A 22,214-nucleotide genomic window follows, 5' to 3' on the forward strand; every position below is an offset into this window, starting at 1 on the left:
ATTTGAATCCTCTGTGTAGTGTTAGGGCAAAAACCAAAAGGTGCACCCCTTGGGGTTCCAAGTACTTAGTTTGGGTAACACCATAGTAGTAGGGTGCCTATTAAGGTTAAGTGCCTTTGCTCATGGGTACAGACAGTTTAAAAAAAAAATCTTGTCAGCTCAGGTATTCAAACCAGCGACCTTTCGGTTACTGGCCCAACGCTGTAACCGCTAGGCTACCTACCGCCCACATTACTATTGGCAGTCAGTGTGGTACGTGGAGATGCAGTGAGTAATGGATGGTAGTGGTCAACGTATAGAATCGTCAGTAAATTACAAGAGAATTTACACCCAGTGTTCTGTGGTCAGTTGAAAGAGGACGGCTGCCTGCAGCACACAGCCGATGTTCATGAGGACAAATATAAGCACCCACCACACATTATCATTATCGGTGTCCCATCCTTAAAACCACTGTGACAAAATACACCGGGCACACACTCAAAAAGAAAGTTGAGAATTTATTTAGGATTATCATTGTATTAAATTCACAGACAAGACTGTTAAATTAAACATAAGATTAAGAAAACAGGTGTGAAATTGAATTTTAGGGGGATTGTGGTGGATTGAGTCAGGATTAGGAGTGGTGTGTGTGTGGGGGGGGGATCCAATGTACACTAAAACATCACCACCCCAATATCCAATGTCAAAGTAAAATATAAACATACAAAAATTATTTGATCATGTTTCAGAAAACAAAAGGTTTGCTGATCTAATTTCTCTAGGTATACACACACCATATGCTTTTTATTATTCATCTCCAATGATAACAGTGACTGGGTTATACCACACACAGTCAAACAAAGGAAACTAACTTGGCATATATGCCAAAGAACAGTAACAATTCCATCAAATAATGTATCTGATGTAAGAAGGGTAAGAGACTAGGAATTACAATCAAATTCAAATAATTAAGCACCAATTATCAACTAAAAATGTCAAGTCAGACTTTCATTTTTTTTTGTATTGGATTTAATGTATATAGGCTGCTTCTGAAATGTAAGTTCTTAGTGTGACGCAAATCTGCACAAAACCAAATATACAGTATGTACAATGTTTCAACAGTACAAAATCTGGGTGGCTGTTAATGATGGATAGTATAGAAATACAGTACTGCGTTTGATTTTCAAAGTTATATCTAGCAATTAAGACCAGATTTTTAAAAAGTAGGTTATCTACTCTGCACCAGATGCCAAAATAAAAACCCAGACAATATGCTATTCCACAGCCAATCATGACTTTTGGGGAGCGTGGAACATGCACAGAGTTCTCATGTCAACAGTTCTGTTCCAAACACTAGAAGAACACAGAATGACCTAAATGGTGCTGCACCGGTAGGACTCCTATGAACATTGCAGGCTCCTTCCATGATGTACATGAACACAAGTCATCCACATTAAGTAGTGGTGAAGTGTAGGTAGGTAAAGAAATCAAATGGTGCGAGAACACACATCGTAGGAAGGCCTGTGGTTATGTAGAAATAACAACTGTTAGGGCAAACCAAATTGTGAACAGATTGTACGTTCACATGACTGAATGTATGATAGCAAAAAAAACAAAAAACAGTTTGAACAGGATTAGTTTCATTTCGACATACACCCTGTGAGTGATCCAATTGGTGCATGCTGGGTTGAAAAATGAGGTAGCTCAATCATTGGTCAATTTCTTGGATTCGTTTTTTTGCTAAATGCTTACTCTGCATCGGCAACATCAGCACATTCTAGCCAGAGGAGCCATAGCAATGTAACCACTCCCATTCCCCCCTTCAGCCAATCACATTAGAGGTGACATCAAGCACAGAATCATCACAAAGACAGATCAAGATTGTCGAAGTCTAGGCTCATGGTAAGATAAGAGCAGTCAAGAGTTAAGTGGACGAGTAGAGAACAATCAAGTGACGCAGCACAGCGTGGCTGTTGGTTGAAGAATAAGGGGTTAAGGAACTGTTGTGAGAACTGTCGGCGACAGAGAGTGGGATTGAATACTAGAACCTGCATAGTTAATTATTTTGCCAAACCCCCTTTCACTTGATGCATACAAAGTCTGATACAAAATGAAAACACCGGTCATCAAAATAAACAAAACAACAATTCAAACAGTGCAATGTTTTCTTCCTTTTATCTACACTTTATTTAGAACTAAAAGCTTTTCTCTTAACAAGATGAAAAACAAAAACAATGTCTGAAAAACAGAAAGGAAAATGTTTCCTTGTGTTGGGGTAAAGTCATGAAGGGGTTGGTGACTTCAGGTGAGTGGGGGTCCCGTCCAGCCCCATCTCATCCACCATAGGACCCCATAGAATGTCAACCATTAACAGATCCACAAGCTACCTGGACGGGCTGAGTAAAGCTACAAGTACCAGTCGACTAGATTCACCTAAGAGAGAGAGCCCTACATACACATATAGATCAGAGACGAAGCCATTCATTCAAAAGACCACTGGACAAGACTGATGCCACCTCTGCATCCAGTCATGAGCAGCCCTCTTAGGCTCCCAGACATGGAGTCAACACTTCCCTTCTCTAAGAGAGCCATGTGGGCTAGAAGAGACACAGGGGGGACTAGTCTTCAGACATACTCTGGGCCTCCCCTCTTATAACAAGTCCCCCACAGTGAAAACAAACCATTTTCTGTGTTAGATGGATAGATAGGATATATCTATCTAATTTGTTGCATCGTATGTATAGATTTTTCAATATATTTATGTAATATATAAAAGGCTATTTGATTTCACCTAAAGCAAACCACCAACATAGGAGTATTTCAAGGTCCAAGAAATGTATCTCTACTGTAGGGTCTGGTAATGGACAGACAAACAGGTGCAGTCTCGCCCCTTCTCCTCCGAAGAGAATGGAGCGAGGAGTGAAGATGGCCAGGATTGTAGAATCACCCCCCCCCTCCTTCAGTAACGGCCTCCTGGCCTAGTTACAGACAGCATAGCAACGAGTCTGTGTCCAGCCACAGTTACAGTCCTGCTCTAGCTTTCTGGCATGGTCATCACTCATGATAGGTGTCCATACCCCAGCAACCCCCTACACACCCAAACCAGCCTGTATGGGTTAATCCTCCAGCAGGTCCCTGTCCAGCTCCATGAAGGGCTCGTCTATGTAGCTGGCTATGGCACACAGAGAAGTCCTGTCTGAGCCCAGAAGCACTGACACTGTCTCCTTCCAGTAGTCAAAGGGGATGCAGGAGCTCTGAGGGAGAGGAAACAGGGGGTTAAGACTTGTAAAACACACACTTTTTACCCAAAGAGGAGAAGGGGATATTCATGGTAAGTGGAGTAGAGCAAAATCGCAACGTGAAACTTTCCCCGGTCTTAGGAAATACAAAATACTACCGCCGCACCTGCCCGGTACCCCAACAAAATGTGGTGGACACCGACTAATGAAAACACAAGCACATTTATAGGATTTGAAGATTGGCCTCCTCCCGCGTCTTCCGAAACACACCCAGCTCCGTGCCATTGAACTAGTCTCTGACTAAATGACCCCTCACTAAACCTTGCAAGATTTGAATTTAAAGTTTAGTCAAAGGCTAGTTAAATGACAGGCCAGCCAGTCTACGGACTACAACTAGATCGGGTGAGCTCATAACAGGGACGCCGAAGGCCCAAAAAGGTGACAAACGTTACATATTTTCAGGGAATAACAAGTACATATTTGAACAATCTCAATACTCTGGAAGCATGTTTATGGTAGGCTGGCCTTGTTTAATTGATGCCGTGGGTCGAATTTAATCCACATAAGTGTATAGTTCCATATCACAACATGTTGCTGAATTCATGAGCGAAGCAGAGGGCCTATATATGCCTATTTGGCAAGCCAGCTGTGCAGGGCTGCATCTCACTGTAGTAGGCTGTGTTTTGGTTATTTGGATCTCCATTCAAATCTAATTTTATTGATGACATACACATATTTAGCAGATGGTAGGGCGGGTGTAGTGAAATGCTTGTGTTCCTAGCTCCAACCGTGCAGTGGAGTAGTATCACTTGCCTTTTGTTTACTGTTAATAATGTAAGTAGCCTAAATATAGATTGCGTCATGCTTTTATCAATCTGATATTGTTTACTAGGCCTACTTGGTAGTGCTGCTTTGTTCTATTTGAATTCATTTGTTTGCATTCGCAGTTGTCAGTATACTGAGCCAAACTGCTATCCAGTATTTTTGCATGCATGAATAACTAGGCTACCACTTCCAGCATTTATTAAGACAGCAGTGTTCATGGCTACATTCACAGGCTGTCGGTAATAGGTGAATTACCCTATTTATCTTGTAGCCTATATTCATTACCAAAACAGCCTTGCTTTAGTGTGATAAGCAGCAGAGATGGGCTACAGATTTTGTGCCAACCTGTCACTTCCAAAATCACTCAATCAATGGTCTCAAGAGTCTCGCCATTTTAACTTTATGGTTATTGTGGTGTAGCGTGATATAAGCAGAACTCAATATACAATTCCAATGCAAGAACTCCCCCCAAAGAATTGACGAACCCCCAAAAATGTCAACTGCCCCCGTAGTCACTTTATCCTGGCGCCGGGTCTGGAGAGAAGCAGCTGAGTAGACTAATGGCTGGTTAGGGGATGTGACTGGCTGTGCACAGCTGTCACACGTGATATTGGATGAAGCGATCCGATTTGACATATATGACATCACACTCTGAACTCTGATATTCTATTTTAGCTTGTCAGCTTAGATGCTAAAGTAGTTCGCTAGCAAACGTTAATAACTTAGTGTGTAATAATTTGCGCTATTGAAACATAAGTATGGCTATTGTGGTAATCGTATCACCGCCACCCCGGCGGTTACGAGTCAGGAAGGCAGTCACATTCCACGTGGCCATTTAGTCACGGTAATTAGGGTTCTCCAAGTTCTGATGCTGCTGATGGTCATTAGTAGCCTAACAAATTTCATAACTGCCTGGTACTCTGCACTCTATTGTCCCTCTAATCACTCTGACATCGATGCAAATGTAATCGAAAATCGAATCAAACACTTCATGAGAGCCCATGATCTCATGTTGCGCAACATTTCAATAGGCCATGCAATTGCGTGAGAAAACACAGTGATTGGCTCTATTAAAAATAGGAGGATCCCATCAGCTTTCTATCAGGCTAGGCCTACTATATATACATTTTTAAACTTTAAACTTTAAACTTTTAAACACATTAATCCTCTTTACAAGGGCTGTAGAGCCTAACTGGCATACATATGTAGCGGGTGAGTTTCAAGTTTGGGGAAGATAATTTTCACCATAAAAATGCACCTTTATAATAAAAGCATTATATGCATAATCACATTTACGGTAATTTTTGATAATGGTGTTTTCCCGCTAATGGAACATTCACGCTTACTGCTGTGTGCATTACTGCACTTATAATGGGAAGATATAGCCCAATAGTTTATCAACATTTTTATCATCTAAATGTTCTGATCTGTTGCGTCAGCCTCATTGCATAAAACAGTTTTGGGATTCTAGTGGTTATATTAATTTGGGATCCATTGCATCCCACAACTGTCCCAGACTATGTTTGGAATATTTATTTCACGCACAGAATAGGTCGACTTTTGTACTATGGGGGATAGTAGATTGACATAGGCTAGTGCTTTTGCTGTTCGTTAGGTCTACTCATCTGGTTGGATGACGAAATGTAAATGTGGACAGTTCTTCATTATGCACCTTGGAATTGGATAAGGATGCACGCATTTGCGTCCCGATGTGTCTGTTCACTTGTATCCTGCAAGGAAGACCTGATCATGTGATGGAGAGCCATGTGAGTGAGAGGTGCTTCAGAGCATGCAGCACTCAGGGAGAGGCTCATTATAAATTATTAAACTTGTACTTTGTGGCACAACAGCCACAAAAGGCATATATTTTTTTAGGGTGCATTACAGCCACACAAAGGGGTTGCCACCGGGAAATTCGAGGCATTATCATATGCTTGTCAAATTGTGAATAAGAGACTGATGTATTGTGTACAGTCCGTGCAAAAAAAAAAACTAAGCAGAGCTCATGCCTTTCAAGCAACCTTTTTCAAATCATCGTTAGAATCGCATCATGCAGCCTTACAATGTATTAAAAATCAAAACATATAGCCCAACGTTTGTAGAACTACTAAAGTTACATTAATAACTCTAAACTAAGCATATAGGAATACCTATTTCTTTGTTAACCACTCAACACAGAATAGCCGTATGTGCGCACTCCCTCAAATTGTTTGGTGAAAATATCCTTTCTATTTTATTCAGCTTTGTTCAATTGTATTCGTCATACTAGAAAAATAATGCCACGGGAATTCAAAGAAAATCTTGTCTGCTAAATGAACTAGTGTAGCCAACAGCCATATGGCATAGCCAGATCAGGATAACTCAAGTATGCTATTCTGTTATTCTGAAATAGATTACATTTTCTTCATATCATGTTTCTTTAGACCTGTCTAAAATAAATTATAGATTTATTGTGAAGGTGTAGGCTATATTACATGGATTTATTATACTTTTTAAAATGTAGATGTTCCAAAGGTCTGCATCAGTGGCTTGTAGGCTATGTGTTGAAGCTAGGAGATGCTAAATGTGTTTATATGTTAATTAACGGTTAATTATCATGAGACAGTTGACAATCACTGGCTGATGAAATTTTGTAACCGCCACAGCCCTAAACATAAGCAAATTATAGTTGCATGTATCAAATATAACCGCAGCATTATTTCGAACACAGGTTGCTTACCTCAAGTTGCATTCCAAATTTCCCAGTCAGGAACAAAGTTTGTTGTGTGGAGTGGATGATGACTCAGCCGCCAGAGAAGGTAACGTTAGTGAGCACACAGTGGGAGAACCTCAATTGCATACTTCTCGCTCCTCAAACCCCAATGGATGTGAAAGCCAGAGGAGGGGAGGTGAGGAGAGAGGACGCGAGGAGTGTGCAATTGAGATTCTGTTCACACCTCTCTTTTATAGCTCAATGGGTGACACACTCTGCGTACTTTGCCAGACATACTTTTGTTTTTATGGATCGACACAATTCATGTGAATTACCTATTTTGAGATCAAAACTGTCAATATCGCCAAGAAGCGCCAAGTTTGCATCCCTGCATAATATATTTTGAAGAAAAATAAATCTGGTTTTCCCTTGTTTGGGACAGAGCAGGGCGAGGACACTCACGTTCTCCAGACAGGTGCTGTCCTTGTCCTTGTTGAGGTAGTGGCGCTGCCAGAAGCGCAGCAGGTTGTGGAAGTTGTTTAGCAGGCAGCCAGGATATTTCTCTGCATACTCCTTCTCTCTCAATGTGTTGAGGTAGAAGGGAAGTTTACCCCGCCTCCTGGCCAGCATCAGGACCACCAGACTGGTGTTCAGACAGCTCACATTCTCCTGGGCCAGGGGATGGGCAGGGGAGAGGGGGACATGTCAGCGGCAAATGTTGGAGAACAACAACCTCAAACCCTAACAAACTGAGGACACATTCCTCTTATCCTGAAAGAGAGGTACAGAGGTGTGGGTTTGTCTGGTGTTAGAGAGACCTGTGTGAGAGTCTGCACATTGATGACATTGACCAGCCTGAAGAGGAAGGACAGCCTGTTCTCCACCCGGGCCATGTAGGACAGCAGACAGCATTCAGACAGCACCTCCACCACTGCAGGACCACAGCCAGCAACAATTACATCAGGAACAGCACCATTATAATGCACTCAAAGCTTGAATTCATTCCAGCATTGGCAGCTTAAGATACTACATGTGACCCTCTCTCATCGTTCCATTCACTTACTATGGGATTAGACAGTGCGGCTTACCTTTCACATCCTCTGTCTGGCTCTCGAAGCGGTCGAGGGACAGGACGATGCAGCGCACCAGCATGTTGGAGTCCACCAGGGAACTGTTGATCTGGGTCATGAAGGTCTGGAACTGCAGCCGAGCCGAACAGAGGAATGGGACACACAGCATTATAGAACACACACATCGCAAAAACTTGGGTACATTGAGATTACTTGTATATGACTATAAGAATCGATATTGCATTATTTCATGTATTTTCTGGGACAATTGAAAGGACTAACAGATTCTTCCCACATTGGGGGGGGTTGCTACTCGCTAAGGGTTTCACCTTGTCGTCTGTGCTGACATATTTGTTGAACCTCTTGAAGGCGTCGATGTTGAACTTCATGAGTTCCCCCAGCAGGTCAAAGTAGCTCTGCAGGACATCTCTGGACTTACAGCCACTGTCTATGATGCAGAATAGGATGTGTTCTAGCAGCCCCCTCTTCAGCAGAAACATCTGGTCCGCATAAGAGGTGGCTCCACGGAGGAAACTCTCCACTGCCCTGGCCTGCCAGAACCTAAAGGAGGAGTCTGGAGGCTCCCTCTTCATGACGGCGAGCAGACGTGTGAGGAGTCCCTTCTTCCCATCGCACACTAGACTTCTGCAGGAGCACAAGGAGACAGGGAGAGTGCAGTAGTGTGTGAATCACTCACAACAGATTTAGGACACACAATATGGTATTGCATTTGAGGTTTCAGAGAACATGAGGTCTCTGTAGTGTGACATATTGAGGGTGGAGTCAAAAAGGAGTCCCGGCCGTGATTGGGAGTCCCATAGGGCGGCACACAATTGGCCCAGCGTCGTCTGGGTTTGGCCGGGGTATTTGTTCTTAACTGACTTGCCTAGTTAAATAAATTTTACATTTAGGATGCATACCTGTCTGTATTGACTAAGGCCTCCACCTCCGGTATGTTGGCCTTCAGAGAAATGGCACTCAGCTCGTTCAGCTCCTGACTGTTCAGAAGAAGGTACTTGTTCCTGAAATAAAGAAAATGTTGTTTGTTAAACTCAAGTGAAGCTAACGGGGGAACTTTCGGTCAAACAGACTGTTTGAAGGTTACTCACTCGTGGTGGTCACTGAAGCTCTGGAGAAGCCTCAGAAACTGGATCTTGAAGGATATTTCCTAAGGGAAGGACAGAATCAGCGTGATTGATATTGCAAATGTTATAACACAGCAATGGTAATATGTTACCCAGAGTGAGAATCCTAGAAAAAGCCACCGATCATGTCCAGGGACAGCTCAGTGAGAGACGAGTGCACTGCTTACAGGACTGCAGTCACAGTTCTCGTTCTGGCCATGCACCACATGATCGGACGAGGTGTACTTCCTCCAGATCAGCTTGTCAAACAGGTTGTTGAGACCTGGGATCAGACGGAACTCTGCTAACATCTTGTGTACCTGAGGAAGACGGATCAGGTGGTCAAATACACGCAAGAGCACAGGAGTGCCTACACCGGAGAACCCATGTCCTGTATTAGATGAGGCGTCTGCTCTGTCCCCCAGTCCCTCACCTGGTTCCTCTGACGGCCCATTAGCAGCACACAGAGCACGTAAAGCACCTCCACCTTGTACATGATCTCATGGACGATCTTCATGGACTGGGGCAGACGGTGCCTCAGAGGGCTGGTGGCCATCGAACTCTCATCTGATGACTCTGTGGAGGAGACACAACGCAATGTAATTAAAAAAAAAAAAAATGTTTAAATTAAAATGAGAAGATATGTTTATAGATAAGTACAGTGGTACAAGGGTAGGTGACAACCGAGATGTCCAGGATGTTTCTGTATAGTACAATAAATAAACATTTCACAGGCAGAATGGTGCATCTAATGTTAGACCTTTTAAGTGATAACTGGTGTTTAAGGTAGTGGTACAGAGCAGGAGCAGAGAGGATGCTGACCTGTGCTGCTGTGCTCAGCCTCCTCCGTGGCCATCTGCATGAGGGCGTCCAGCACCAAGGCGTTGTCCAGCCACGTGTACCAGTCCTCCAGCTCCTGCAGGAAGTTCGACGCCCCGGTGGCCTCAGACACCTTCCTGGTGGCCAGCTTACACAGGCGCTCGATGAAGCCCGGGATGTTCAGGAGGGTAACTGGGAACAGGGAGGCAGGGTGGGCTCATTCATTGATCATGTAACGTTACTCTACAATAGTTTTCGGTTGAGCACCGACGGGAAAACTTTTGGACAGAATAAGGGTATTGAATTTAAATGAGTACTACAAATGAACAGATGAATCAAACCAATACTTTAACGAGACCCTAAAGAAAGGGTAATTGAGCTAAATAGTGAGAATACAATCTAATCTCTCCAGTGTGTTCCCGTATCCCTGTCCTACCTTGATTGACCTCTGCACGTGAGGGGCTTGCGTTGCGTTTCTGCTGTGCATTCTTGGCCAGCAGGGTGTGTTTGTCATCATTTCTCACGTCGGGTTCTGAGATGGTGACAGAGAGGATGCGGCAGAAGTTAGCCAGCTGCTGCTGGTCGAAGCTCTGGACCAGACCAGACAGGTTAGGAATCCCCTCCAACTGGATCATGTCCTGGGGCAGAGAGAAGACCAGGACCAAACAAATGGATCACCATCGGCATAACATGATCATGGACACCAAATCTCTACCTAGAGCAAACCCTCATACTCTGTGTGAACAATATTAGTATAAATTAAAATAATATGAAGACTTTGCCGTGAAGTTGCTCTTACCTTCTTGACGCCGAGAATATCCTCGATTAAAGTGGCAGTCTGTAGAAACGTCTTCTTGTTCGTCATCAAGGTGAAGAGAAACAGGACAAAGTCGTCTCTGGCTGCAAGGCTCTTTGTAACCCCTTCCGTCTGAGAAAATGTGGGGAGAGATTTGACGATTAATAAATGTCTAAAGAGGAAAAAGCAGACATGACAACTTTTTTTTTGCTTATGAAGTGATGGCCTGCGAAGAGGGTACTTACACATATACAGCAGTTATAAAGAACACTGAGGCAGTCCTTGACTAAGTCATCATTCACTGCAGGGACAAGAGACACAGACATGAATAGCAACGGTCCCTTATGTCAAAAGTGCAGTCTTCAGAGAGAAATTATATCAGACCTAAGTGTTACTGCTTACTTTGAGGTTTCTTCTTCTGCATAGTGAGTGTAGGCCTCATCAAGATCTCTACCAGCAGCTTCGAAGGGATGGAAAAAATGAATGCAATGAACAAACGTCACCTGATAGTATCCCAGAAGGCACTGATACACTGCAGTAGGAGGTGACATGGCTGATTCAAGACATTCAAACTGGTCATTGATTACTTTCCATCACAGCACAGAACACACTAGTAACAAGAGCATAATAAACAGTATGTAAACATACATCAACTCCACCAAAGAGGTCAAAGGTGTATGTGTTGGGAAATGTGGATTCTTGAGCACTCTTCCTGTCTTCTGTGACAAAAGACATTGCCTCCATGGAAAGTAGGGATGATAGTTCCTGTTAAAAATAACGGATAATTAGGCCTTAATCTTAGAGTAAACTATACACATCCAGTCGGCTCCTATTGCCTCGGAGACTGCGCTTAGTTGATGTTGTGGTGTATATATTATCTGGGTACCTTTAGTACACTGTGTGTGTGGGAGAGGTCACTGTTAGGATGGCTGCTCTCATGGAGCTTCTGCAGCAGCTCAGGGATGCCGTGCCATTTGGCCCTCTTATCTCTCTCCTGGAGCAGAGCCTCTGGGAGCTGGAACACAACGAATGAGTGGTGAATACAGGAAATATGCGAGAGCTTAGAAAATGTCTCCAGTATGTTCCCGTGTCACAAGAACACTGACAGTTGATCCTTTTACCCTACCCTCAGCACACCCACACAACCGGAGACAGATTTAACAAAAGCCTAGGTCTTAGATGTTAGTGCAAAAATAAATCGCATCCTCTCCAAATTCCAGTTGCAGAGACCATCTTCTGGCACCAGTTAAGTCAGAAGTCATTCCAAATCATGCACAAATGCTCCTCACAAATGGAGCACAATATAACTTTCAGTTCTCAAAACTCAATTATTACTGAAACGTTGAGAGGAATGTGGCTCAAACTGCCATTTGAGACTTTTTATTGGAATCGGTGGAGCAACACATAGGCCTTTTCTATTCTTTAACGGCAAGTTGGCAGTGAGTTAAGCAGGCCACATTTCACAAGAATGAAATGAGGAAAAGAAGTAAAAGCTTATCAGTGCTGCTGAGGTCTGAGGTTGCCTTGAAAAGTACACAGGATTCCTTAGTTTCAATATCAGAGAATTTGTCCTGTCCCCATTGCATGTTCAGAAATGTTGAGCTTATGAGTTGACTTCATAGCTATTATTGGTAAGGTTACTATACTAACAGTTAGTATGGATTTATTTGGTTTTGGATTTTATTTTCATGGTAGTACAGAATTGGGCAGCTCATGATTGAACGTACAAACTTTCCAGCACAGTAGGTGGTGGCATGCACTGTAAACATTTGTTTGCGGACTGCCAATGATCTCCATAGAAGAAGAAGGGCAGGGAGTCAGAGGGTAATTCTAGGATAGACATCCTCAGCATGCACAAGGTAGCTCTTCATGTTAAATGTATAATTCAAAAGGTTTGTTTTAAAATCACCACCATCTAGTCTACTGCAGCCATTTGTATACACACATGAATGAGTGCATAATGTATCATTTCCAGTGGTGTAAAGTACTTGAGTAAAAATACTTACTAAGTCGTTTTTTGGGTATCTGTACTTTACTATTTATATTTTTGACAACTTTTACTCCACTACATTCCTAAAGAAAATAATGTACTTTTTACTCCATACATTTTCCCTGACAGCCAAAAGTACAAGTTACATTTTGAATGCTTAGCAGGACAGGAAAATGGTCCAATTCACACACTTATCAAGAGAACATCCCTGGTCATTCCTACTGCCTCTGATCTGGCGGACTCACTAAACACAAATTCATCATTTGTAAATTGTGTCTGAGTGTTGAAATGTGTCCCTGGCTATCCGTGAATTAAATAAACAAGAAAATCGTGTCGTCTGGTTTACTTAATGTAAGAATTTTAAAATTATTTATACTTTTAGCTTTGATACTTAAGTACATTTAAAACCAAATACTTTTACTCAAGTAGTATTTTACTGGGGTGACTTTTACTTGAGTGATTTTCTTTTAAGGTATCTTTACCTTTACTCGAGGATAAACATTGGGTACTTTTTCCACCACTGACCATTTCCACAAGATTATTAGCAAAAAAAAGGTGCCGTAGATTTTTCAACAGTGCATGAAAGAGAAAGGTTTTTGCCCCTGTAAGGTTTATTTATCTGGCTAGTAATGAGAGGCTCACATGAGCAAAAACAAGTAGCTAGTTAGGTAAAATACCTGTTGGCAGTATAATGACTGAGCCGTGCCCAAGCACAGATGGGCGGCTCCCATTTATGGAAACGAAAGTAGCGTTAACGTTACGTAATCACGCGTGTTGTTCCAAGTTAGTTCTATCTAGCAGATGAAAAACACATCCTGTCAAAACCTAAAACCCAAGCTAGTTAGCCGTAGCTAACTGATAGCCAAACTAAGCTGCAAGCGAGCTAGCAGCAGTGGCGCACTCTTTCCGTTTCGCAAAGTCATCAAATGTTAGGTAGCTCGCTAATATAACAACATTGAGTAATACAACTAACTACAGATACCAATTGTATGTAACGTCATGGATGGGAACAGACACATACGCTACTACCAAAGATGGCTATCTACTTAGGTTAGCTAAAAAAAAAAAGGTTAGCGTAAATATACTAGCAACACTTAAAAAAAATCTTAATCAACAAAAGAGCTAACAAGTGCAGGCTACATCAAGGTTTCGGCTGTCATTTTATTGTAAGTAGCTAACTTGCGGGTGTATTTTGTCATTTAGCGAAATTATCACATTATTTTGTAGCATAGACAGCTAATGTTAGCCAACTAACCAGAAAGTCTGATAAACAGCTAGCTAGTTTCCCTATATATGCTAACGTTAGCTAGCTCTCAGCAGGGTTACCAAACGCAATCCCAGCCAGGCTTGAGTCGTCCTCCCCCTTTTCAAATACCTTCATTGCCGATACATCGCACAAGTTGTCTTACCTGTGTCCCTCTGCTGAAACCCTGGCCTGCGATCTGACTGTGTGTGATTTTTGCAATGATATTGCGACTGCTTCGTTTTCCTCCAGTCCAAGGGGACTCAGACCCCAGCAACGTCGCCATTATTTCTTTTTCCTGAACAGTTCTAAGCAGGAAGTTCTGTGGATTTAGCGAGCTATGGTTGATACAAAATATTCCCATGTATCTAGCGGTATCTAGTGGTAGGACTTGAAAATGGTCTTGACATGAGATGCTTTCTCTTTGTGGGCCAGATGTGAGAAAACTACAGCATCCATTGTCTTGTATGGTTTGACGATCTTGTTTTTATAATTAAGAGGTTGGCCATGATAAGAAACCAATTAAACAAAACAGTCACTCAGAACTATTTATTTATTACTCATTCTCACCCACAGCCACATTCTGGTAAAAACGTCTGAGTTCGTTTCAAGTTATACGGGGATGTGTGAAATGTACTCCTCAGCCTTAAGTGTCTTCATTTGCGCTAGCTAGTTTTCGCATGGCGTCGAGTGGAAAGATTCTTCAGGAGGGTGGTCACGTGTGCTAGCAAGGCAGAAGTCCTGAGTTCGCGCTAGGTATGGGCCGAATCAGGAGGAATTGATTCTTGTTATGCAAGCAGCGTGACGTCCTTTACTCAGACATGGCAATTCATTCATACAAACATATTGCATATGAAACTACAAATGGGTTCTCCCTTTAGTCCAGATACAACATTATTGTATTTCAGTGATCTTTCTTCTTTGATTCAAAATAGACCAATACATAGGTGTTTCTGTGTGGACAAGCAGTATGAAACCTTCCATGAGCTGAAAGGAAGTGCTCCTCACATCATAAGATCTCTGAGTTCCATCCAATGTATATAAACCCTGGATTGCTGATACTATGTATTGGCCAATAAGAGCCTTTAAAGCAACTGGTCGGCCATATTGTCACTCCCCAGAAGGAGCAGTTTCCCAAACTCGGTCTTGGACCCCCCTTGGGTGAAGCTTTTTAATTTTTTCCCCCTAGCACTAGACAACTGATTCAAATAAACAACTCATCATCAAGCTTTGGGTTTTTAAATCAGCTTTGTAGTGACGGGAAAAAACTAAAACCGAGTTTGAGAAACCCTGCTCCATAGGAATGAATGGAATTCTACAGTATTTCAATTAAATATTTCAAAGACACAATTACACATATTTAAGTATTTGTTGTTGTAGTGGGGACAGTAACATTAGTACTTTCAACAAGTTATACTTTAAGAAAGTATGTATTTATATATATTTGTATTTTAAATGTTAATGTTTAGCTCACATCATACAATTTAATAGTATGCATTAAGGTGTCCGTAATAGAATAAATATGGCAAAAATGAATGTAGACATTAATACATGCATTTCTATAACTTCCTAAATATTTTTTGCAATGTTGGGGGAGTGACAAGATGGAGATGCACCCCCTGTCAGTCATCTAGTGTAGATATATATATAAATCATAGGCTCCACCTTGTGAAATATGCTCTTGAGAACAAGAACCAGTAGCATTAGAAGTGCCAAGTAACACGGCTCCTTGTGGCTACCTGAACCCAAACCCACATTTTACCATCAAGACATGAATTGTGCTTGTAGTTTTCATTTTTTTCATTGTGGTTGTAAATGGTAGGCTTACTTCTTTTTAACTTCCTCTATGCTTTTGTTTAGGTCACCCTTTCTGGCCTAGTACCGTTGGGCCGGGGCAGCGGCAGACCATACAGTATTATGTATTATTATTTTACTCTCAGTCTTCCCTCTCATCAGGTATCCCAGTGTTTGCCACAGTCCTGGCAGCTGGCCTCTGTCATGTAGAGGTATGAGCTCATGGCCTCCCTCAGCCCCTTGCTCACCAGAGAGTCCTCTGAATCCACTCTGCCCTTACTGAAGATCAATGAGCTGGGAAGACAAGAGGCAGGCACAGGGAATGTGATATACCTACCACCAGTATATGCATCATCTTACAATGTGAATTACAATGCAGTTAATTGCATAGCTATAGCATGACACATCATATCATATTGACAAATAGTCAAATAAGTAGTGTGTAGGTCACTTGGGACACAAAATATGGTAGATGGAGGACTTAGGAATGTGCCCCACCTGTCTACGTCCTTCCAGTTGAGGGTGGGCCTCCTGATCGCTTTGGGGTACGGTCTAGTCATAGTAGTATTGTTTGAGCCTTGGATGATGCAAGGCTCCCTCAGTAAACAGCACAACCCATCTGCTGACTCTGTGGATAGACATGTTTCCAAATGTTTAGAACATTCTCTACCCAAACAACACATTACAGTAGTACCATACAGTCCACTCTCTTTGCATACCAGAGTAAGAACTGTGCTGTAATAATAATGCATTTGAGCCCGTCGATGGGCTTGTACCCACCAGAGTAGTGTTCCACCAATTGGCCCAGGGTGTAGAAGGTGAGGCTGGGGGAGATGTAGAACCAGCCGTTTTGGAGGCGACGGATGCGGTAGTGTTTCACTGTGCCCATGTACGAGGAGTCGGTCCTCCCAAGGACCGAGAGCGAATAGGTGTCTGTGACCAAAAGTAACACAAGACTCTTGTCACGCCACAGCAATGAAACAGTGCACAAGTCCTAGGCTAGTTGTTGTGCTTATAGCAAACTTTAAAAAAAAAACTTGACATAACATTCAGTAAAATGAATTTAATTAAACGAGCCCTAAGCCATGAACATGGACTCACCTGTGTTTGTCTGACTCTGTCGTATCAGGAAAGCCCCTGTGTAATTGTGTGGCATCAACAGCAGCTCCTCTGCATTTAACCTGCTGATGCCATTATACTGCCACCTGATTAAAGATGGATGAGAAATATCAAATATTCACTATCAGAAGACAAATAAGATAGTACATTATATTTTTCACTCCTCTCCACCCTGCGAGGAAACTCCACTGGAACTACTGGTGCCATCATCCCCCACTGGGGGAGGAGTGACATAATTAGGACATTGATGATGTCATTCAGAGCGAGAGAACATCTACAGTATTGCTCTTTCAAATTGACACATTCCAATTCCCACCCTCTAATGACATTCACTGATGTGTAAACAGCTGTGACAGTCAGAAGTAAAACTTGAGAATAAGTAGTAGGTATCTTACCTGTTTATTACTTTGGCAGTGTAGTGGCTGGGGATGTAACTCTCATTGCCTGTTGTTGTGGATCGCACCATCCAAAAATCCCCATCACTGCAAATAAAGAGGTCAGTCAGTGCATTCAACTAAACGATCACAAACTACCACATACAGTAGGGTCAGAAATGATTGAGATCATTGATAAAGATGACCAAAAAGGACTTTATAAAATAAATAAATACTGAGCTATATTGTATACTCCAAAAAGTTGGGAAATTATATTATTTCATACTAATACAATTGCTCTTGTTCAACAAGTAATACATCATTTTCTCAAAAAGGTAGGGTTAAAAATGATTGACACCCCTGTTTTTAATACCTTTAGAGGATAACAGTACTGAGACTTTTTCTAAAATATTTTATGAGCAGGAGAACACATTGGAAGCAATTTTGGACCATTCCTCCATACAGAATCTTTCCAGATTCTTGATATCCTTAATCTGTGTTTATGGAATGCCCTCTTCAATTCAAATCTCTTCAATTCAAACCACAGGTTTTCAATGGGTTTCAAGTCCAGAGACTGAGATGGCCATTGCAAAATGTTGATTTTGTGGCCAATTAACACATTCTTTGTGGATTTTCATGTATTTTTGGGGCTATTGTTTTGCTGGAAGACCCACTTGCAGTATCAGCCTCCTGGCAGATGCAACCAGGGTTCGGGCTAAAATGTACTGGGTAAAGTTCATGATGCCGTTGACCTTAACAAGGTCCCCAGGACCAGTGGAAGCAAGATAGCCTCATAACCACCATATTTCACAGTAGGTACGGGGCTATTTTCTGCTTATGCATTCTCATTTCGACACAAACAAACACCACTCTGAGCAATTGTATTATTCTAAAATAATATAATTTCAATTTTTTTGTTGCATAAAATATCAATCCTTATTTGAATACTTTATTTGATGCAGTCATTTTTACTCATCTTTATCAAGGGTGTCAATCATTTCAGACACCACTGTATATGTACAGCTCCATGCGTGTATGCCACTTACTCTGATAACACAGTGAGCCTCTCCCCCATGCGGATGCTGGATTCCAAGGGATCTTGGGAGGGGAAGTCATAAAGGGACACCACCATGGGCCTGTTATTGTCTAAAAAGGAAGAATGGTTTTAATAGTTGCAATCAGCATTCACGCTGGCTGGTTGATGAATTCAGATTAGGTTAACCAAATTCAAGAATTCAGAAGACCTATGGAGGAAGCTGGGCATTTAGTATTACCTGACATTGCAGGTTCAGTTGGATTCTCAAGGGTTGGCATACTGGATCGAACTTTGACGGGGCAATTCCCCATGACCAGCTGTTCTCTAGCTACAGTATATGTCTGTATGGCTCTGTAGACTGAGAGACAGAAAGAAGTGTAGTGTCATTTATCTTCTCTTCTCATATGTCAAGCTAAAACAAGATGACACAGGAAGAGAAATAACCACAACCAGAAACCATCATTTCATCAACCTGAAGTTTCCATTAAAAAAATATACATATTCATTACTTTCTAAACATGAACTCTGGAGAAATAAAAGAGTTGGGTGCACTTTACAATACACAGGCCTTAGAACAGTATACTTACCAGTGGAATAACTTGTAATTAGTGTAAATGCAATACAAGGTGCTTCCATAGTGTGTTAGTGAGTTATAAACTAAAACTGAAAACTTGCTCACCTTATTGAAAGAGAATACGTCTCACTCCTCTGCTCTGTTGCTCAAGGCGACTACTCCATTTACGCAGATGTGGCCAAAGGGTAGATAGAAACAAGACAGAGGCTCACTGGATGAGGACTGGTTTTTACGTCTCTAGTAGCTTCCTGTGACGCCAAAGGCTCTGACATCCTCCTGACACAAAGCAATGTGTGGGTGTGCGTATGGAGGGTTGACATTTGATATGTCAATAACATTTTATTTCTGCATAGGTGCACAAAAAACACAAGATCAATATTCTGCTTAAAATTACAAACTACTTTTTTCCCAGGATTGTAGCAATCAGCATGTATTTAGTATAGGCCTACTAAATACAGTGCCTTCGGAAAGTATTCAGAACCCTTGACTTTTTCCACATTAGGCTAGGTTACAGCCTTATTCTTATTTTTTAAATATTTTTTTAAAATCCCTCATCAATCTACACACAATATTCCATGATGACAAAGCAAAAACAGGTTTTTAGACAATTGCAGACCACGTGTAACCACGCCAGCCCAGGACATACACATCCGGCTTCTTCACCTGCGGGATCGTCTGAGACCAGCCAGCTGATGAAACTGAGGAGTATTTCTGTCCATAATAAAGCCCTTTTTGTGGGGAAAAACTCATTCTGATTGGCTAGGCATGGCTCGCAAGTGGGCCTCTGCCCAGTCAAGTGAAATTCATAGATTAGGGCCTAATGAATTCATTTCAATTGACTGATATCCTTATATGAACTATAACTCGTTGAAATTGTTGCGTTTATATTTTTGTTCAGTATAAATGACATATTTCTGTATTTAATTTTCAATCAATTTGCTAAATGTTTCACTTTGTCATTACGGAGTATTGTGTGTGGATTGCTGAGAAAAATAAATACATTTAATCCATTTTAAATTCAGGCTGTATCACAACAAAATGTGGAATAAATCAAAAGGGAATTAATACTTTCCATATAGACTGTTGGTCATCAGATAGGAGGAGAGGATCTGACTCACAAAGGATGATAATCTATTTTGCCTTGACCTATAGCCAACTGATTAAGACTTGATGCAGTCAGATGGAACGTCTTGGTGAGACGCAGAAATCAGATGTACTACATGTTTGCACTCTCAGTGGTTAGCTGAAATGGAAAAGCAAACTTCAGAGAACCTTATCTGAGCTAGGGCATAGCTGACCGTTCTACTTTATTTTTAGAGCAAGCTAAAAATAGCCTGCCCTCACCGTTTACATGCAGTTTGAGGTCAACCGCTGTAAGAGTGAGAGAAAAAGCTCACATATGCGGTTGGAAACTACTGACCATATTCCTTTAAGTCTTCTGCCAAGACAAAGCTGAAAGGTGTCAACTATTTTAGTCTGAAATGCAGAACATTGATTATTTTTCTCAAACCTTTGCAATTATTTGATAGATTTGCTGGCCTATGTGTTTGTGTGCGCAGTGGAAACACTTGAAGATATGACCACAAACCAAGGGCCCATTTTACATCTTCTAGCTTTATTTAGTAGTTTAGTAGTATAAATGAGTTGTATTGGCAGACCGTGATAAGCACCACTGGGCCCTGCAGTGAAGACTGAACCTATTTCCACATTATAACAGGCTTGTTAAGTTGTTATTCATTGTGTATGTCTACTCAAGCGATGAGTGAACGGACTATAAAAACAAAAATGTAAAACATAAAAAGACGACATCAATTACAAAATAAACATTTTTAACACACAGATGAAAGGAGAAGTGATTGAATCTAGACAATCACATTGGCCCACGGTTCTTTCCCATTGAATTTCTTTACATTTTTGCATATTCCTAAAAAGCAAGTATAATGTTCTAGAACAACCAAAACACAGTGCATTCATTCTGTCATTTGGGCCAGTATAACCTGCCATATGGAAAACAACACAATGCAGAGAAATGTACAGGAAGTCATGAATCTTGTGTTTGCACCCAGCATGAGTGATCATTCTACAGTGTGAATGGAGTGACTCGGCAGAGCAGAGCAGTGCAGCAAGGTACAGTACAGGAAAACACACATCTACACTATGCCACACAATCAAAGGAGGCGTGTGTTCACAGTTCACAACATTAAAAAATATGTGTCTAAATATGTGCAATGAATGAAGGTTTTAAGTGTAAATGTGTTCTAGATCATAGTATAAGAGAAGGAAGAGGAATGTGTGTTTGGACTACAGCGGATGTGAGAGATGGGACTCTTCAACCCCTCCTGTGCTGAGGAACTGATCCTATACACACAGACACATGGGGAATAAATAACAGATGTGAAAGGCAACAATCGGAACAAAGGAGGGACATACAGTAATTGAAACCGGGAGAACAAGTCTCCAGATTCACTTGCACAAGACACATGCATGCATATGAAATGATGAGAAACAGTTGGGTGGGGGATCGTACCATCTAGACCCTTGGAGTATACAGTATATCTGATTCATCCTTTATTTTGTCCCTTCAGCTTGTGGCTCGAAGTTTGACATGTATACAGTATTATATTTAATCTTCATTTGTATATATTCTCATATTTATCACACAATTCATCACTGAACACCCTGGCATTGAGTAGCTTCGGAGCAGGGTAGGAGAGACTGGGAGACATAAGTTACTGGAGGAAGAGAGGGCCACCGGTGAGGGCGGCTACCCTATGTGGAGTGAGGGAGAGATGGGACGATTTAGCAGGAGACCTCCATGGTCTGGGGCCCAGGCTGGTTGTCCAGGCCCCCAGTGGTGTTGGCTCTCTCCAGCAGGCTGTTGAGGTTGCGGCTGCGGATGCTGTCCATGGAGGTGATGCTGGAGGAGGAGGTGGTGCGGGATCGGACCAGACGACTCATTCCAGCCGTGGGCACTACGACACAACACAGGAGTGTTAACATGACAGTCACAATGTAGAGCACTTAATGCAATGCAGGAAGCATTATGATGTGTTCCCTCTGTTAGGGAATCACATCAAGAAATCATACAAATACTGCAGACATTCACCATGCAGACAAATCTGAGGAAATAAAGGGACCAATTTTTTTTTAAAGACTTCAGTACCAGACACAACTACACTATGCAAGCCAAAGACTCTGACAAGCATGTCTTGTAAAAAGGGCAATACAATAATAGCATAAAGCACTGGAAGAAATTGATAAAGGCAAAATGAAGCAAAACTAGCACCATGTGCAACAATAGTAAAAAATCTAACATAAGTTTCATGCTTAAAGGAGCCACATTACCACTTAAACAAATGTCAAAGTATGCAGACGGTGCTCCATTTAATTGAACAATACAAATGACCGAAATTACCAATAATATGACGTTAAATGGACTTTCTGAGCATACACTGACATTCATGAAATGTGTGTTAGGTTGAATGGAGGCTGGTATTTGGCCAACTGGTCTAAAACTGCTACTGCTTTAACACCTGGTAC

At 41.7% G+C, this 22,214-nt stretch overlaps 3 protein-coding genes across 6 annotated transcripts in view; all 3 read right to left on the reverse strand.

Annotated features, from left to right (window-relative positions):
- Positions 1–484: 484 nt before the first annotated feature.
- On the reverse strand, positions 485–14,137 carry trpc4apa (transient receptor potential cation channel, subfamily C, member 4 associated protein a). Its single transcript, XM_024426912.2, has 17 exons — positions 13,944–14,137; positions 11,431–11,559; positions 11,193–11,309; positions 10,947–11,004; positions 10,790–10,845; positions 10,548–10,676; positions 10,185–10,386; positions 9,752–9,940; positions 9,363–9,505; positions 9,118–9,249; positions 8,915–8,973; positions 8,726–8,827; positions 8,135–8,450; positions 7,824–7,935; positions 7,554–7,666; positions 7,198–7,404; positions 485–3,233 (listed from the first exon to the last, which is right to left on the reverse strand). The coding sequence occupies exons 1-17, from the start codon at positions 14,061–14,063 to the stop codon at positions 3,096–3,098; spliced, it is 2,322 nt and encodes a 773-aa protein (XP_024282680.1). The 5' UTR covers positions 14,064–14,137; the 3' UTR covers positions 485–3,095.
- A 175-nt stretch (positions 14,138–14,312) lies between these two features.
- On the reverse strand, positions 14,313–19,184 carry LOC112254384 (src-like-adapter 2). Its single transcript, XM_024426913.1, has 8 exons — positions 18,780–19,184; positions 18,339–18,458; positions 18,111–18,210; positions 17,086–17,172; positions 16,673–16,776; positions 16,352–16,504; positions 16,070–16,199; positions 14,313–15,865 (listed from the first exon to the last, which is right to left on the reverse strand). Exons 2-8 carry the CDS (start codon positions 18,409–18,411, stop codon positions 15,730–15,732), a joined length of 783 nt encoding a protein of 260 aa, XP_024282681.1. The 5' UTR covers positions 18,412–18,458; positions 18,780–19,184; the 3' UTR covers positions 14,313–15,729.
- Positions 19,185–20,269: 1,085 nt separating this feature from the next.
- LOC112254386 (protein NDRG3) overlaps positions 20,270–22,214 on the reverse strand; it is a 57,438-nt gene continuing 55,493 nt past the window's right edge. For 3 of the 4 annotated variants that reach the window (XM_024426915.2, XM_024426914.2, XM_024426916.2), the window contains one exon: positions 20,270–21,646. In XM_024426915.2, the coding sequence (XP_024282683.1) occupies positions 21,474–21,646 (173 nt within the window). In that variant the 3' untranslated portion in view covers positions 20,270–21,473. The remainder of the gene's footprint in view (positions 21,647–22,214) is intronic. The other variant, XM_042324303.1, reaches the window with a different exon arrangement.

This window comes from Oncorhynchus tshawytscha, linkage group LG07 (assembly GCF_018296145.1).
Source record: "Oncorhynchus tshawytscha isolate Ot180627B linkage group LG07, Otsh_v2.0, whole genome shotgun sequence".
In the NCBI taxonomy this organism is placed as follows: domain Eukaryota; kingdom Metazoa; phylum Chordata; class Actinopteri; order Salmoniformes; family Salmonidae; genus Oncorhynchus; species Oncorhynchus tshawytscha.

Coding starts and splice junctions, on each gene's coding strand:
- trpc4apa (XM_024426912.2), bottom strand. CDS start 14,063: ATGGCGACGTTGCTGGGGTCTGAGTCCCCTTGGACTGGAGGAAAACGA. Junction 10,677..10,789: donor TTTATAACTGCTGTATATGT/GTAAGTACCCTC, acceptor ACATTTTCTCAG/ACGGAAGGGGTTACAAAGAG. Junction 8,828..8,914: donor AGCTTCAGTGACCACCACGA/GTGAGTAACCTT, acceptor TCTTTATTTCAG/GAACAAGTACCTTCTTCTGA.
- LOC112254384 (XM_024426913.1), bottom strand. CDS start 18,411: ATGGGGAATTGCCCCGTCAAAGTTCGATCCAGTATGCCAACCCTTGAG. Junction 16,505..16,672: donor ACAGAGTCAGACAAACACAG/GTGAGTCCATGT, acceptor TTTTGGTCACAG/ACACCTATTCGCTCTCGGTC. Junction 15,866..16,069: donor AACTGGAAGGACGTAGACAG/GTGGGGCACATT, acceptor TTGTCTTCCCAG/CTCATTGATCTTCAGTAAGG.